Source organism: Caloenas nicobarica, chromosome Z (assembly GCF_036013445.1).
Source record: "Caloenas nicobarica isolate bCalNic1 chromosome Z, bCalNic1.hap1, whole genome shotgun sequence".
NCBI lineage: Eukaryota > Metazoa > Chordata > Aves > Columbiformes > Columbidae > Caloenas > Caloenas nicobarica.
In genome coordinates, this window is record NC_088284.1 from 16,171,015 (window position 1) to 16,186,953 (window position 15,939).

A 15,939-nucleotide genomic window follows, 5' to 3' on the forward strand; every position below is an offset into this window, starting at 1 on the left:
ATAAGACTTAAAATGTAGCCAGCCTAATGCTATATATGTTACATATGTACATACCTGTACATATGGACCACTATTCATAAGCAGCTGCTTCTCTTCCAATTTTAAAAGCTGAAAGTAGTTACAAGAGGCGCTCCAGTGTGAGTAAACTGCTATGTTCTCCAGTTAGATTAAGCTTATTCAGATTAGAGTTACCTCCTCATAAAACATTTGTGCACTATGCACTTCCTGTTAGTAAATGTGAAGGCTTTCTGGGAACATTCAGTGGAACACGACAAAAGATAACCACTGAAGGTGAAGCTTTCCCGTGCTGCACTGGTCTTGCCAAAGCTATCAAGAATTAATGAAAGACTGCTCCACTTCAGAACACAACAAGCTGTGGAGTCTGGGGTGAAAGAGCACATATTAACAGTTAGTTTTGATTCAGAGAGTCCTAAACAAAGATTCGTACAGTTCCTTTCTGGAATAATAATTACTTTTATAATTTCCTGAAAAAGTAAAACTTCTCAAGTTGAGATGTCTTGGCCCAGGCTGGAAGCAGGTCTTCCTAGGGAACCAGAGCAAGGAAAATTTGCAGCAGTAAACCATATTATGGCTTCAAAGAGGTCCAGAAGACCCAATTTTAGACCATAATTCATAGCTTTGTGAATGTGCTGACAAAATAGCATAAGTTCAAGTATTGCTTTAGCTGTTACCTCCATAAGTACAATGTCTACTATTCAGTGTCACAGAGCAACCAAAATTGTAGCACATACTATAAACAATGAGCATCAATCCACTTGTAAGTAACTGCAAGTGCCAGGATCAGTGTGCTGGGGAAAGAGAAGATCCAAACCTATTCTATACCTTTTTCTTTTAACATGTTGTAAATTACTAGCTGTTGGATAACTTGCCATTTCCCACAAGCAATAAGGATAAGAAACAGAGTGAAAACTCAGGGATTTTATTTTCCTGCCATCAGCAATAAAAAGAAAAAGAGATGGTGTCTTAGCCCTTTCTGCCTCCACAGGCATAAAGAATCTAACCTCACATTCACAGATTGCATGCACACCAAGAGCACGAACCACAAAAAGAAAATACACAAAGAACCACTGCGGGGGCAACCCCACAGAAGCACAAAGGCCTCTGACAAATGAGTACAGGTCAAACATAGATGCAGTCAGGAGAGCTAACTAACTGATTTACTGTCTGCTGAGCTGTTAAGCTCTGACACTCTCCTTCAGTAACCCTTCAGTGGAAGTCGCAAGATGTCTTTTAGAGAACATCACCATTTACGTCCTGAACACCTGAACTGTGCTAGAACAACAGAAGATATATTCCTGTGTGTTACAAAAACACTTGGCAAATAGGAGGTAAAGCAACACACTATCTGGTACCTAATAATACTTTCATTTTCTCAGAAAGGATTACATTCACTAAATTAGCAATCTGAACAAGGAGAACAAAATAATGTTTTAATTTACGACTGTTTTCTATTTGAAGTCTATCTTTGACTCCTTGCCCAATTACCTTTCTGGATTAGATTTGGGAAACTTATTTACAGGGTACAGGAAGAAAACCAAAGTGTGTTACCATTATGAGACGTCCAGGAGTTCATACAGAAAACCTGTACCTATATAGGGCAGGCAAAATATTACTAGAGTGTTAAATTCGCAGAAATTGTCCTAGAACATCAGTTTTACTCACCAGATTGGAAGTGGAGATATTTGCAAGAACAAACAAATGCACAGCAAGTATCATCATTTAACAGTTGTACACACTACAAGGCAGACTGCCATCAACAGGCATACTGTGCATCATACAGCAGTAATTTATTCTTACAGTATCACAAACAAATTGCAATGACCTAGCTAATTTCCCAGTGAAAAAGCATTTATACATAGATATTTGTTCTGCTATGTTGGCTGAGACATGGTTAATTTCTACAGGTAGCTGACCCAGCACTAGCCAAAGCGGGTTTTGGATATCATACAGGGTCTCATGCTCAGTTATAACGGGGGCGGGCCAGGGAGGTAGTTTTTGAACAGCAGGGCAGTCAGGGAGGTGCTCAGTTCTCTCTGGACCACACAATTCAGTGCTTTTGTGTTTCAGCAGGAGCCGCTGCCCAGGGCCACAGCGGCAACCGCCACATGGTAAGGTTGTGCTGTGCAGTCCTCGCTTCGTATATTCTTTCATTGTGGTTGTTGTTACTGTTTGTTTGGTCTTTCTTCAGTGTTCCGTTAAGCTGCTCTTATCCCAACCCATGAGTTTTGACATTCGTTTCCTGATCCTCCTCCCCATCCCAAACAGGGGTGGGGGACAGGTAAGTGAGTGGCACGTGGTGTTAGCTGCCGGCTGCGGGGGGTGCTGGGGTTAAACTACGACATTTGTACACTGATTCGTATCATTATAGAACTTTCATTTTCAAAATTCAGTTTAAAGAAACATACCAAAAAACCACAGTAACAAAACCAGATTAAGAATACCCATGATTAAAGTAAAATTACCAGTCTTATTAAAGAAAATTGTTGCTATTGCAGGCATAGTATAATGCATAAATACATAATGACACTTCTATGTACAAACATCTAAAACCACGTCAGCAAGCGTTAGGAAAGTGTATTATATACTGCTGAATGACAGCCTCGGGAGTGAACTCTCTAAAAATACATGCATATATAATAGCGTACTGTTTCTTACCGTACTTCTATCCTTCAAAAGCTTTTCTATCACTTCAATTAACATTTCCTTTTGCTCCGGATCAAGACTAGAAGGCAAAATAAAAATTATTTTTACTAATTTGGTAAGACATACCCAAAATTAAAAGAGGTGAGGTTTGTTGACCTTTACGCACAAGCTGGGAACCAAGAGCATTGAAGAAACCACTTCCAGGAAAATAAATTATTACAAAGACCTGATTGTAAAATAAAGTTAATAGTGGATTATAGAACTGAACTGAAGGAGTATAAAATAAAATTATAAAGATTACCTTGAAGTTATACCACTTATGTGTGTTCTATAAGAATCTTAATACTTAAACTCAAAAATTTTAGGATTTTAGAAACATTAAGACAGGCCAACACATTACAGAGAACTTGACTGAGCTTCAAAAATTAAGTCATAAGGATCTCACTGCTTGTGCAGAAGGTAATTTCTTGAATGAATTCAACAGTGAATGAACATCAGGACAAAGCAGAATCATAATTTTAGGCAGAAGTATTGGAACTCAAAAATTTGCATATTGCTTCCAAGTGTACCTATACAAAGCTGGTGTGTGAGCTGATGAAAAATAGACTGCTTGTAGTCCTATATAAACAGTAAAAACAGAGGAAAAACAAAAGTTGCAAAGAACAATCTTTGTACCATCCTTTTCATATTCAAAGAGCAAATAAAAATTTGCCAGAAACTTCCATTATTGTCAAACTTCCTTCCTTAGTAGGCAACCAACTTTTTATTCCAGCTGCTTCTTCATTATGGATCTACAGAGCATGGAAGAATTCAAAGCCAAGGCAGAAGAAACTACAGAGAGAAAGTAGGTAAAAAGAGCCACAGAGGTGTGTAGTTCTATGCTTTTGAAAAGTCATTTCAGTGTGGATACAATTACAGATAGGTAAGGCAGTATGGGTCATTACTGTACACTTCAGTTTTAATGCTGAGTGATGAACTGCCCTAATGCACGGTATATCCTCTCTAGCTACACATTCCAGATTCACAATGTATCTAGCTGCATACTATTAATACTTCACTAAGGCTCTAATACCTAGCAATACTAGAACATGCTAAATGGATGATAAAACTTGTTAGAAACTTTGCATAAGCAAAGCAATAGCACATTGTTCCATAAGTTCTTTTATGATCACCTTTTGCTCCAACTTCAATTTTTGTCAAAGAAGGTTTACTGGATCTTCTACCAAGGACCAAAATCTTCCGTGGAAATGTCAAAAGTCTTTCTAATAGGCATTATTTCAAATTTCCAAAATTAAGATGGCTTCACCAAGGGGAAGTCGTGTTTGACCAACCTCATAGCCTTTTATGAAGACGTAACAAGGTGGATTGACGATGGCAGAGCAGTGGATGTGGTCTACCTTGACTTCAGCAAAGCATTTGACACCGTCTCCCACAGCATCCTCACAGCAAAACTGAGGAAGTGTGGACTGGATGATCGGGTAGTGAGTTGGACTGCAAACTGGCTGAAGGAGAGAAGCCAGAGAGTTGTGATCAATGGGGCAGAGTCTGGTTGGAGGCCTGTATCTAGTGGAGTGCCTCAAGGGTCAGTTCTGGGACCAATACTATTCAATATATTCATCAATGACTTGGATGAGGGAACTGAGTGTACTATCAGCAAGTTTGCTGATGACACCAAGCTGGGAGGAGTGGCTGACACGCCAGAAGGCTGTGCTGCCATCCAGTGATACCTGGATAGGCTGGAGAGTTGGGCAGGGAAAAACTTAATGAAATATAACACGGGAAAATGTAGAGTCTTGCATCTGGGCAGGAACAACCCCAGGTTCCAGTATAGGTTGGGGAATGACCTATTAGAGAGCAGTGTAGGGGAAAGGGACCTGGGGGTCCTGGTGGACAGCAGGATGACCATGAGCCAGCACTGTGCCCTTGTGGCCAGGAAGGCCAATGGCATCCTGGGGTGTATCAGAAGGGAGGTGGTTAGTAGGTCAAGAGAGGTTCTCCTTCCCCTCTACTCTGCCCTGGTGAGACCTCATCTGGAATATTGTGTCCAGTTCTGGGCCCCTCAGTTCCAGAAGGACAGGGAACTGCTGGAGAGAGTCCAGCACAGGACAACAAATATGCTGAAGGGAGTGGAGCATCTCCCTCATGAGGAAAGGCTGAGGGAGCTGGGGCTCTTGAGCTTGGAGAAGAGGAGACTGAGGAGTGACCTCATTAATGTTTATAAATATGTAAAGGGTGGGTGTCAGGAGGATGGAGCCAGGCTCTTCTCAGTGACAACCAATGATAAGACAAGAGGCAATGGGTACAAACTGGAACACAGGAGGTTCCACTTAAATTTGAGAAACTTCTTCACAGTGAGGGTGACAGACACTGGAACAGGCTGCCCAGTGAGGTTGTGGAGTCTCCTTCTCTGCAGACATTCAAACCCGCCTGGACGCCTTCCTGTGTAACCTCACCTACGTGTTCCTGCCCTGGCAGGGGGATTGGACTAGATGATCTTTCGAGGTCCCTTCCAATCCCTAACATTCTGTGATTCTGTGATTCTGCAATTAAAGAGGGAAAGAATTGAGTACTTATTATTAAGAAATTTTGAAAAACACCAGTTTTTTCCTCCCCTTCATCTTTCCTGATATTTTGATAAGGAAGGCAGCATTCTTGGAGACAAAATAAAAGAACAGGCTAAAGGGCTCAGAATGATCTGCTCCCATTACAGTATCTACTAGGATGGCGTCTATTAATACTAGTGATGGGAGTTTCAAAAATTCCTTTTCCAAATCTTGCTGCAAGTAGGTGCAAGTACATGGTAGCGTTTTCTATTGATAGACAGAAGATACTAATAGCTTTCAAATGCACTCTAAGTGAAATAAGCAAGAGGTCTGACATTTTCGATGATAAAATTACTCCAAAGTACCTGGCAATGTTGATTGCATTGGGCACAAATGTTGCTGTTCACACTATGCCTGAAATCTTTTCTGTTTGATATGTAAGCTTCCTGCTGTTAGGATTGATTGAACCACTAATGAACCAGCTCTTCTAGGTCAGCCTTTCATCCAAACACCATGACACTAAATGCAAGGAAGATTGGAGTATCGAACCTGCATCCAGAGGTCTGACTGGAGCACTAACTGAACTACAGGACTATCAAACAAGTAGGGAAGTCATGGAAAACAGAAAGTAAATGGCGCATACAGGCACTATTAGAATAAACTGTTATTTCTTACTCAAACGCTCACAGAAGATGGAGCAATTAGTAGAGTATATAAACTGTTGACTGATTTTCACATCAAAAACCTGCCCCCTCCAGAATTCTGATTTTGACCAACTTCAGAGAAAGCCCTCTGAAATGACTTGCTCATTAAAACAGTCCAAAAGACAAATTTGCCACTAGTATATGATCTGAATTGCTGAATTGTGGAGCTACCAGTCATGACCTTTGTTGAAACATCAGCTGAGGCTGCCTGTTAAAGACCATTATTTGCAGGCAAGCCAGCTGGGCCTGCCTGTGGACAGGTTAATTTCACAGCCTCTTCACTAGTTCCCAGTACTGCCACTTCTTAAAGTGATCCAGAAAACTATACTCTCTCCCTTGGTCCTGCAGTTAACCAGTGCTATCAGATACAGCATTTGTACAAGTAAGTTTTGAAAACATGACAATAAAAGTTCACATGCTTCCGTTTCCAAATCCTGCTACCAAGGACACAATTGTTAGTTACAACTCCACTCACAAGTAACCATAAAGGTTACTCTGGTCCAGGCAAGGTGGACTTTGCAGCTACAGCAGCTTGAAAACTTGCACCATGATGCCTGGAATGTCTGCATGAAGTGAAAACTCATGAATGATGCACAGGTCTTCTATACCATCAAGGAAACTTTCACATAACATTAGTTTCACTAGTTTTCCCTTGCTATGTGAGCTAGACATCCATTTTACAACCAGTCAGAAATTCATGGAAACTAGAAGGGAGTGAGGACAATTTCTCTAGATTGTGCTGCTGTATTTTTTTACCACGTGCTGTATTTTTTGCCATAAAAAATACCTTTTTACGATATTTGCAAGGATGATTTGAAAATCTTGCTACTGACATCATGTAAGCATAGGATACCATATGAACCAGAGATAAGAAAAAATACAAGTTACATTTGAAAATGCAATCATATCCGGAGACTGGACGAAAAATTGATAAAAAGGTCTTTTAGCAATCAAGTTAGATTTCAGCATCTTCCAGTTTTGCACCAGTCACCAAGTTCTTTAATCTGTATTAGAAAAATAAACTTTGCCTGTCATGACGAGAAAAAAATGGAATCATCAATTTAAGTTAAAATTCCATGGAATAGCCTGCTGTGCAGATACTGCTGTGCCTTGCTGGCACTAAGATACCATTACTGCCAAACTCCTCTAAATATTTTTGATACTATCAGAAAATCAAAGGACATTCTGTGTATGGAGAATAATTCAGGCCAAAAAGTCTTTTGTGTGTTGAAACTAATGCTACAAAAAAATAAACTACTCAAACAGCATGAGGAGACTAAAAATCCATTTCCTCTTGTCAGGTTACATGATGAAAGGCTTGTCTCCACACAGAGGAGTACAGAGGTGGGGGCAACTCCAATAACAACCTGACCCAGGCACTCCCAGGGCCATCACATATGAGCACTTGGCTCACTTGGGAAAAAAAAAAAAAAAAGACACCATAAAGAAGTCACCAGGTTCTTTAGAGTGCTGCCATGGAAAACTCATCAGCTTTATTGTCCTGAAATGAACCTACCATGACCGAGAGAAACTCTCCAGACCACCTTTCAGACTTAGGGGTGTTACTAGCTACAGGGCTACAAGACTTATTATGCAGTTCCAGAAAGAGCATTCTGGGATTGTACAAGACTTACTATGTTTATGGGACAAATGAAAATAAGGTAAAGGGAAGGATCTAGATGATTTCAGGAGGAACATGCACAGGAAAATAAAGGAATAGGTGCATAACAGAAGCCAGTTGTATGTAAATGCTTTGCTGCTCAGCACGCTTGTCTGGCCATGCTCTGCACCTGATGACCACAGTCTGTTATGCTTTATCATTAAACTTTATTTCTAACTATTTTCCTGCCTGAGGCAGTCTCTATTCTGTGTGCATATGTGATGTGGAGGTCTAAGCTCCAGCAACTCAAGTCAGGACATGGGTTACAGGGATCCGTATAACTGCCGTACCAGCAACTGGAGAAAGTATGTATGTCACTGTGTGATTGCTAAAGAACATCCATCCAGACTAGGTGGCTTGGGAAGCCAGGTATTGAAGTAGGGCCACAGGTCTGTGCTGGCCTTGTGTGTATGTCTCCAAGGGTGACAACTGGAAATTTTGGCTACCAGAGGGACCAGGGCATCCAGGCCAACTATTGGAGAGACTGTAAGGTCTGGGGATTGACCGAGATATCCATTTGTGCATCTCAGTCTCTCTGTTTCTCTCACCTCTTACTCTCTGCCCAGTGTGAGACAACTGGAGACAAGGGGATATAAGGGCCAGTTACAGCATAGTCTGGGTGTCTAAAACCAGCTACTGTGGGATTCATAGTGTTCGAGTGAAAGGGTGGAGGCATGTGTGTGTCTGACTGAGGGGGTCTGTAACAGCAAGTGCAGCAGGGCTGCAAGCATTGTGCACTTGTATGTGCCAGTGCCAGCAACCTGGGGTACCCAAGGTCAGTTACTAGAAAGGCTGAGCATCTAGGATCCTTACTGGGGGAACCGTACTGTACATATAATAGGTTCCCTAATGCACCTGCATGTTGACCAGCCAGAAAGTGCAACAAGGTAAGTCTGTTGGTGCTGGTTTTGTCTGCATGAGTGCTGTTTTCTGTATGTGTTGACCTGTACAGAAGGCTGCTTGCATGTGTGTGTATGTGCCCATCAGGAATACGTGCTCAGCCTCACTTGTGGTTGGTTGGAGGAGACATGGAACTGCAGCAGCCTCAGGCTACTTAAGTAGGAATCACTAGCACCTCCCATCCTCCTCTTTTTGGCACAGGCCAAATAAAAGGGAAATAAGTAGTAGAATAAATACTTGCTTCTGTTTTGGAAAGGTACAGGTTCTGCTGCCCCCACCTGTATGAACCAGTACCCACCTCTAAGAACTCTTGCACAACAAGAATTTCTGAAGAGGGAAGAGGAAGATTTGGATTTGCACAGGTAAAATTTCTATGAGTCAGTATTCATTTGTCACCTGTACTGCAAACTACTGCAAATGCCTTCAGGCTGAAAGATACAGATGCCAAACACAGAAATACTCAATTCTGAGACTATCCATCAAAATAGTTGCTACACAGATGGCAATAGCTGGTATATTAAAACCAAAAGATAGTGTATCCATTTCTTCTTGTATCTTTTCATAGTTATCCTGTTATTCTAGCAAGCAAGAGACTTGCCTGAACTCCAAGCAAATAAGTGGAGTGAGGGAACATCTACACACACTTTATACTTTTTAAGAAACGGATCCGATATATCTGAGTCACGTCAACTCACCTAGTAGTCTTAATAAACGTAGCCCTCAGCAATCCTAAAATCATTCTTCTGTACTTGTCAAAATCACTTACCTGTACAGTTTTTGGATTGCATGGGCTGCATTCTTCCTCACATAAGGAGATAAATCAGAAGAGGCTTCTTTAATAGCAAGCATCATAATAGGAACAATAATTGGGACTCGGATACTGGATAAAACTCTTAAGGCACTTGCACGGATTAACTGATTAGGATCCTAAAGAATGAGAGAGGAGGAGAGAAATAAAATAAGATAGTGCAGAAATGCATCATTAAATTCTTGGCAGTGTTTACAATACCTAGTGAGTGCACATTAAAACATGTAAATCTACCTGACTATCAGTCAGGCCTGCAAACTAAGGCCACACTCATAAGAAAATGCGCCAAACTTCACACAAGGAACAACCAAAAAAAGCAAAAGCGAGTAAGAAAGAAAACACTGAAACACTTGGAAAATCTGCAAATCTGGCAAAGGAAGACATTAACATAATTCATTTTCCCAAGCAAAATATGGGAATGATGGATAAAGAAGACCAATATTTTATTTAATGGTCTTAAACATTTTCTGCAATCCCAGTGGAATTCAGATATTCTGAAAAACACATCTAGCTCAGTTTTATTACTTAAATATAAGAACTGTCAAACAAAAATGTGGTTCTCAGTTGCGACACTTCCACTGAAGTTCTTGACAACACATTCATGTTATGCTTTACCGCAAGTTATCAACTGAAGCCAGTAACAAAACAAATTTTCTCAAGAAGATGTCAAAACATTAAGCTAAATGTTTTGAGACTTTTTTCTATTTCCTATGCTCCCTTATTTCGTCCCAGTACTTGATCCCATTTAACAATGCTAGGGTTAGCTTGGAGATACAACAATGGCACAAAACATCTGCATTTGGAGGAACTGTTATGTAAACTGCATCCATTAATCATGGGCTTGTAACACACATAAAAAATGTTGCCTAAGCAAGTACAAAATCCTCTAAAATCTAGCAAACTGAAATTTCAGCAGCATTAATTCAGTGTACTGTCTGCCAGAATGGTACTTCCCAAAGAATGTTTCTCCCGAAGACTGAGAGTTGGCAACATGGGTTTTCAGACCAGTATTACTTAATGTTCAGTACATCTAAGCTCTCAAAATGCATACATCTTAGCAGTTTCTGAGTAGTAAGTATGTAGATGGTGAAAGCACTTAATATGACAGTTTTTGGAAAAAACAATTATTTCTTATCAGAGTTTGCAAAGCTTCTAATAACAGCGTAATAACAGGATATTCTTTCTACATACATAAGCTAACATGGAAAGAGAAAAGGCATGACAGAAATTAAAAGTTTGGCATATGTATTTGAGAGCACTAATTTGCTGCTTTTCTTTAGTGAAGTAACTTTACTTCATGCAGGCTTAACTGCTTGATGAAGTTTGAGGTAGCACAAAAAACCTCGTCAATGACATGAGCTGAAACTACTTTATCAGATGCAGATATTTAGATGCTTTAGTTTACCAGACTGCACTTGCACAGATATTTTTATTTTTGTGATACCAGCTCAGAATTCTCTATGAAATGTTGTTTAGTAGTCACTCACTTTCAAAGCACGCTGGAAAGTACTGATGGACAACAATGCTAGATCTTGTTGCTCCTCTGCATAACGCATCAGATAAACATATACAAGCTTTTTTATCTGAAAAGAAAAACACAGTGAACATCATTATCAGCAAGTTTTCAAATTCTATAAAACTAAGTGCTAGATTACACATTTTCATCAATATTTTCTTCTTTGAAAGAAGAGCTAATATATCACTGGAGTATTCACACGCTTCTCATACATCTTATGATTTACTGTAATTCTTTTAATAGAAATTCCCTGAGGTGCTACAATATAACCTAATTAATGACACAGTCAGATGAAGGCTAATAACACAAAGCACTGCTTTATATTAACAACTAGTAAATAAAGACTTGAATAATCTAAGAAGTTGACATGTGGCAACTGACCACCTGAGCGCTCCTCATGTTTTTTTCCTTATGGAAAATAGCTTAAACTGCAACAGCCAAGGATTTCAACAAGCCTATTTTACTTTACCTTGAAACTCAAAATCAATTACTTTAACATTTAAAGAGAATATAACTTCCAGCTGAAGTGTGGTAACTTACACTATTTAAATCTGATTAAAAGAGCATATCTGATTATGTCTTGGACAAAAGCAAAGGGTATTAGATCCATCTTTGCCTGACTACAAGCATTCAAAAGATGTAGGCAATATAAGCACACTACAAAGGACGCAATATTCAAAGATTAAGAAAACCTCAGTACGATTCTGGGGGAGGAGGGTATTCAATTTAGTTCACTTTACCCCCTCATGGCCACTGTATGCCCAGGAAGCAGTGAAAACATTTTTTACATTGGCGTTGTAAACTGACTATTGGGGTTTATAATGGAAAATTCTGAAAGACCCTCAACTACAGCTGTGCTATAGTTACTGTCACTATCAGAAGATGTATCTTTGTGCCAATTCTGGCAAAAAGCATAATATTAAATCACAGAAGGTTACACCATACTAAATTATCTGCTGTTCAACTATAGAGAAGCAGCAATCAACATTGACCACAAGAGGCCTATGCATTGAATGACTGCAGGTGTGCAAAGAAAGCCTCCTTTCCTTGAAACCACTCTGTGACTAGAAATGGAAGCACTTATAGCTTCGTGACTACACTATTCTTTTACCATTTACCTTCATTCAATGTTAAAATGCTCCTTTCTATAAAACTAATAATAACAGGGGCACATTAGGCTTGAGGAACACAGGCAGATTTGTTTAATTAGTTTATCAATATAAGCACATCAAACTCCATGAGTTATTGACCAAGGCTTATTTTTGTTCTATACCACCAATTGTTTATTAGGTCATTTTTTGTATCCTTACCATCCATGACATGATGCACATAATCAAGTTGAGGTCAGTGTGTACTTATAAAAACAAAAATCACAAGGCACTTCTGTAAACAATAAGGTGCCCTTTGCTTCTCTTAAAACAAATGAACGTGTTCTACTGCATCTTCACCTCCATTTCCCTGTATCAGAGCATTCAGCCTTGATAAAATACAAAAAACAGCAGCCATTTCTGGGCAGGAAAGCCACTTGGATATGAAGTCACTCACATGAAATTATATGTTTTATGCACTGCATTGTACCAATTTGTACAGACAGATTTGCGTAAGAATTCTTAAGAACAGGCAAAAATTTAGCAAAAAGTTTTCAGAAAACAGATCAGGACCAATGTACTAAAAATTTGACTTAACCCAGTAACTTCATCATTTCAAAAGCATCTCAAGAACTGGACCATGATGAAGGTTTCTGAGACGCAGAAGTGCTAACTAGATGGCTGTACATATAGCTACGTTATGACTTAAACTTGCCGTCTAACTAACCTTGATAAAGAAATTAGTCAGATGTCTTCACTGAATGCCCTTCTCTCTTTTAAGTTTAACTGTCTCCTTCGGCACAAATACATTAGCACTAAATTGTGGAAAAAGAAGTAATGAGAGAACTTTAACTACAGCCTAGAGGAAGACATGTGATTTCACCTGCTCTTTGTTTTAAAATATAAGGTCCATAAAACATAAACAACGAAAGGCTTCTGATAATAAATATTGGGTTATATAATAAAACCTTGTCTGCATACCCATAAAGGAGCACAGACAGACAACTGGGGTTGAGGCACATTTGCAAGTTATACCCAATCAGCCCAGAGGTGCAGAGAGACAGTAGTAGGAAGAACCCCAAATTTAGGACTCAGAGGCAAGGACACCCTGTCAGGCCCCCACCAAGTCCACTTCAGGAAAGCCTCAGCTCCCACATCCAGGTGTTAAATCCATCAAGAGTCAACACCAGGACAGATTTCAGACCAAGGGGCTTTTCTGTGTACAGGTATGGGACACAGATGAAGAATGTTTTGGGATTGCACAAGATTTATTGTGGGATGGTTTGGGGAGGAACCAAAGTAGAAAGAGAATTGGAGGAAACCATATGATCTGTGGAGGAACAATTGGGGAATATATGAGTAAGGAATTCCAGTCAAAACTCAGGTGGAAGAAGAATGTTTATGTGTGCTGGTTTGACTGAAAATGGGTTAATTTTCTTCGTGCAATTAGAAACCTTTCTTTTTCATAGCTAGCATGCTCACTATTTGGAGTTAGTTTGAGAGCAAGCAGATAACACTCCAGCACAGAGCTAATGTTTTTAATTGCTCTGGTCTGAGAGACAAGGACATTCTGAGCTCCCTGCCCACAGGTGTCAGACAGCAAGGAAGAGGAGCAGGGATGGAGCAGAGCTTGACTGACATCCAGACTGATCAATGAGAGTATTCCATCCCACTAGTGTAATGCTCCAGATTTAAGAGTGGGGCTTTCTGGTTTCTCGTCTCCTTTTCTCTTGCTCTTCTGCTCCTCTTGCTCTCTCTCTGGGGTACAGCCTGGGGAATGTTTGGTGCAGGACGTTTAGTTCAGGTTTTTTGCCATTTTGCAGAGGCCTCTGAGCCTTTCTACCTTTTCCTCCCTTCTGTCTCTCTGGGACCAGCTGTGGGACCACGTGTGGCTGGTGGGACTGGCTGGTTCAGCATGTTCATTTGGAATTGCCTTGAGTATCTTTTATTTTACATATATGTTTATTAGTAGTCTATTAGTATTTTATTATTTTATTAAACTGTGTTTATCTCAATCCAAGTTTCCCCCTTCCCTTTTGATTCTCTCCTCTGTTGGGGAGGTGGGAGAGGGGGTGAGCAAGTGGCTAGTGTGGTTGTATTGCTAGCTTGGGTCAAGCCACAACATGATGTAATGTGGAAAAAGGGACAGACTACCTGGGAGGAATATAAAGAGGCTGTTAGAGTATGCAGGGATGTGGTGAGGAAGGCCAGGCTCCACTTGGAAGCAAATCTGGCCAGGGATGTCAAGGACAACAAGAAGGTACATCAGCATTCAAGTACATCAGCAGCACAAGGAAAGTTAGGGAAAATGTAGGCCCGCTGCTGAATGCGGAGGATGCCCTGGTGCTGGGTGATACAGAGAAGGCAGAGTTACTGAATGCCTTCTTCACTTCTGTCTTTACTGCTAACACCGGCCCTCAGGAATCGCAACCCCTAGAGACTGGAGAGAAAGTCTGGCGAAAGGAAGACTTTTCCTTGGTTCAGGAGGACCAGGTTAAAGATTGTTTGGACAAACTGGACATCCACAAATCCATGGACCCCAATGGGATGCACCCACAGGTGCTGAGATAGTTGTCAGATGTTATTGCTAAGCTGCTCTCCATCATCGTTGAAAGGTCATGGAGAACAGGAGAGGTCAGCTTCACCTCCATCCCTGGAAAGGTGATGAAACAATTTATTCTGGACGTCATCTCCAAGCATGTGGAGGAAAAGAAGGTTATCAGGAGTAGTCAGCATCAGTTCACCAAAGGGAAGTCACATTTGACCAACCTGATAGCCTTCTGTGATGTTACAACTGGCTGAGTAGACGAGTGGAGAGCAGTGGATGTTGTCTACCTTGGCTTCAGCAAGGCTTTTGACACCATCCCTCACAACATCCTCATAGGCAAGCTCAGGAAGTGCAAGTTGGATGAGTGCATGGTGAGAGGGATAATGAACTGGCTGGATGGCAGAGCTCAGAGGGTTGTGATCAACGGTGCAGAGTCTGGTGGGAGACCTTTAGTTAGTGGGGTTCCCCAGGGGTCAGTACAGGGTCCTGTCCTGTCCAACCTGTTCATCAATGACCTGGATGAAGAGACTGAGTGCACCCTCAGCAAGTTTGCTGATGATACCAAACTGGCAGGAAGGGCTGACACACCAGAAGGCTGTGCTGCCACTCAGCGAGACCTGGACAGGCTGGAGGACTGGGCAGAGAAGAACCTGATGAAGTTCAACAAGGGCAAGTGTAGGGTCCTGCACCTGGGGAGGAATAACTCCAGACAGCAGTACAGGTTAGGGGTGGACCTGCTGCAAAGCAGCTCTGCAGAGAAGGACCTGGGAGTTCTGGTCAACAACAGGTTGACCATGAGTCAGCAATGTGCCCCTGTGGCCAAAAAGGCCAATGGTACCTGAGGTGCATTAAGAAGAGTGTGGCCAGCAGGTCAAGGGAGGTTCTTCTCCCCCTCTACTCTGCCCTTGTGAGGCCACATCTGGAGTACTGTGTCCAGTTCTGGGCTCCCCAGTTTAAGAAGGACAAGGAATTACTGGTGGGAGACAGGCGGTGAGCTACAAACATGATGAGTGGCCCAGAGCACCTTTCTTATGAGGAAAGACTGAGAGAGCTGGGTCTGTTCAGCCTGGAAAAGAGAAGGCTGAGAGCGGGCCTCATAAATGTTTATAAATATCTCGTGAGGATGGGACCAGACTCCTTTCAGTGGTGCCCAACGATAGGATGAGGGGCAATGGGCACAGATTGAAGCACAGGAGGTTCCATCTGAATACGAGGTAAAACTTCTTTACTTTGAAGGTGACAGAACACTGGAACAGGCTGTCCAGAGAGGTTGGGGAATCTCCTTCTCTGGAGACATTCAAGACCCATCTGGACAAATTCCTGTGCAATCTGCTCTAGGTGAACCTGCTTCAGCAGGTGCGTTGGACTGGATGATCTCCAGAGGTCCCTTCTAACCCTAACCATTCTGTGAAAACAGAGAGATAAGCAAATAAAAATGGCTGGACACATCTAAACAGTTTGCTGGTTGGTACATCTACCCTTTTCTGCTCTGCAACTGATCAGCACAA

General features: G+C 41.2%; 1 protein-coding gene across 1 annotated transcript in view; it reads right to left on the reverse strand.

The window, feature by feature from the left end:
- The window catches only part of AP3B1 (adaptor related protein complex 3 subunit beta 1), a 158,663-nt gene that overhangs the window by 122,408 nt on the left and 20,316 nt on the right, over nt 1–15,939 (reverse strand). Inside the window, exons 4-6 of the mRNA XM_065655822.1 lie at nt 10,767–10,862; nt 9,238–9,398; nt 2,677–2,743 (exon numbers count right to left, since the gene is read on the reverse strand). Coding sequence (XP_065511894.1) covers nt 2,677–2,743; nt 9,238–9,398; nt 10,767–10,862 — 324 coding nt within the window. The remainder of the gene's footprint in view (nt 1–2,676; nt 2,744–9,237; nt 9,399–10,766; nt 10,863–15,939) is intronic.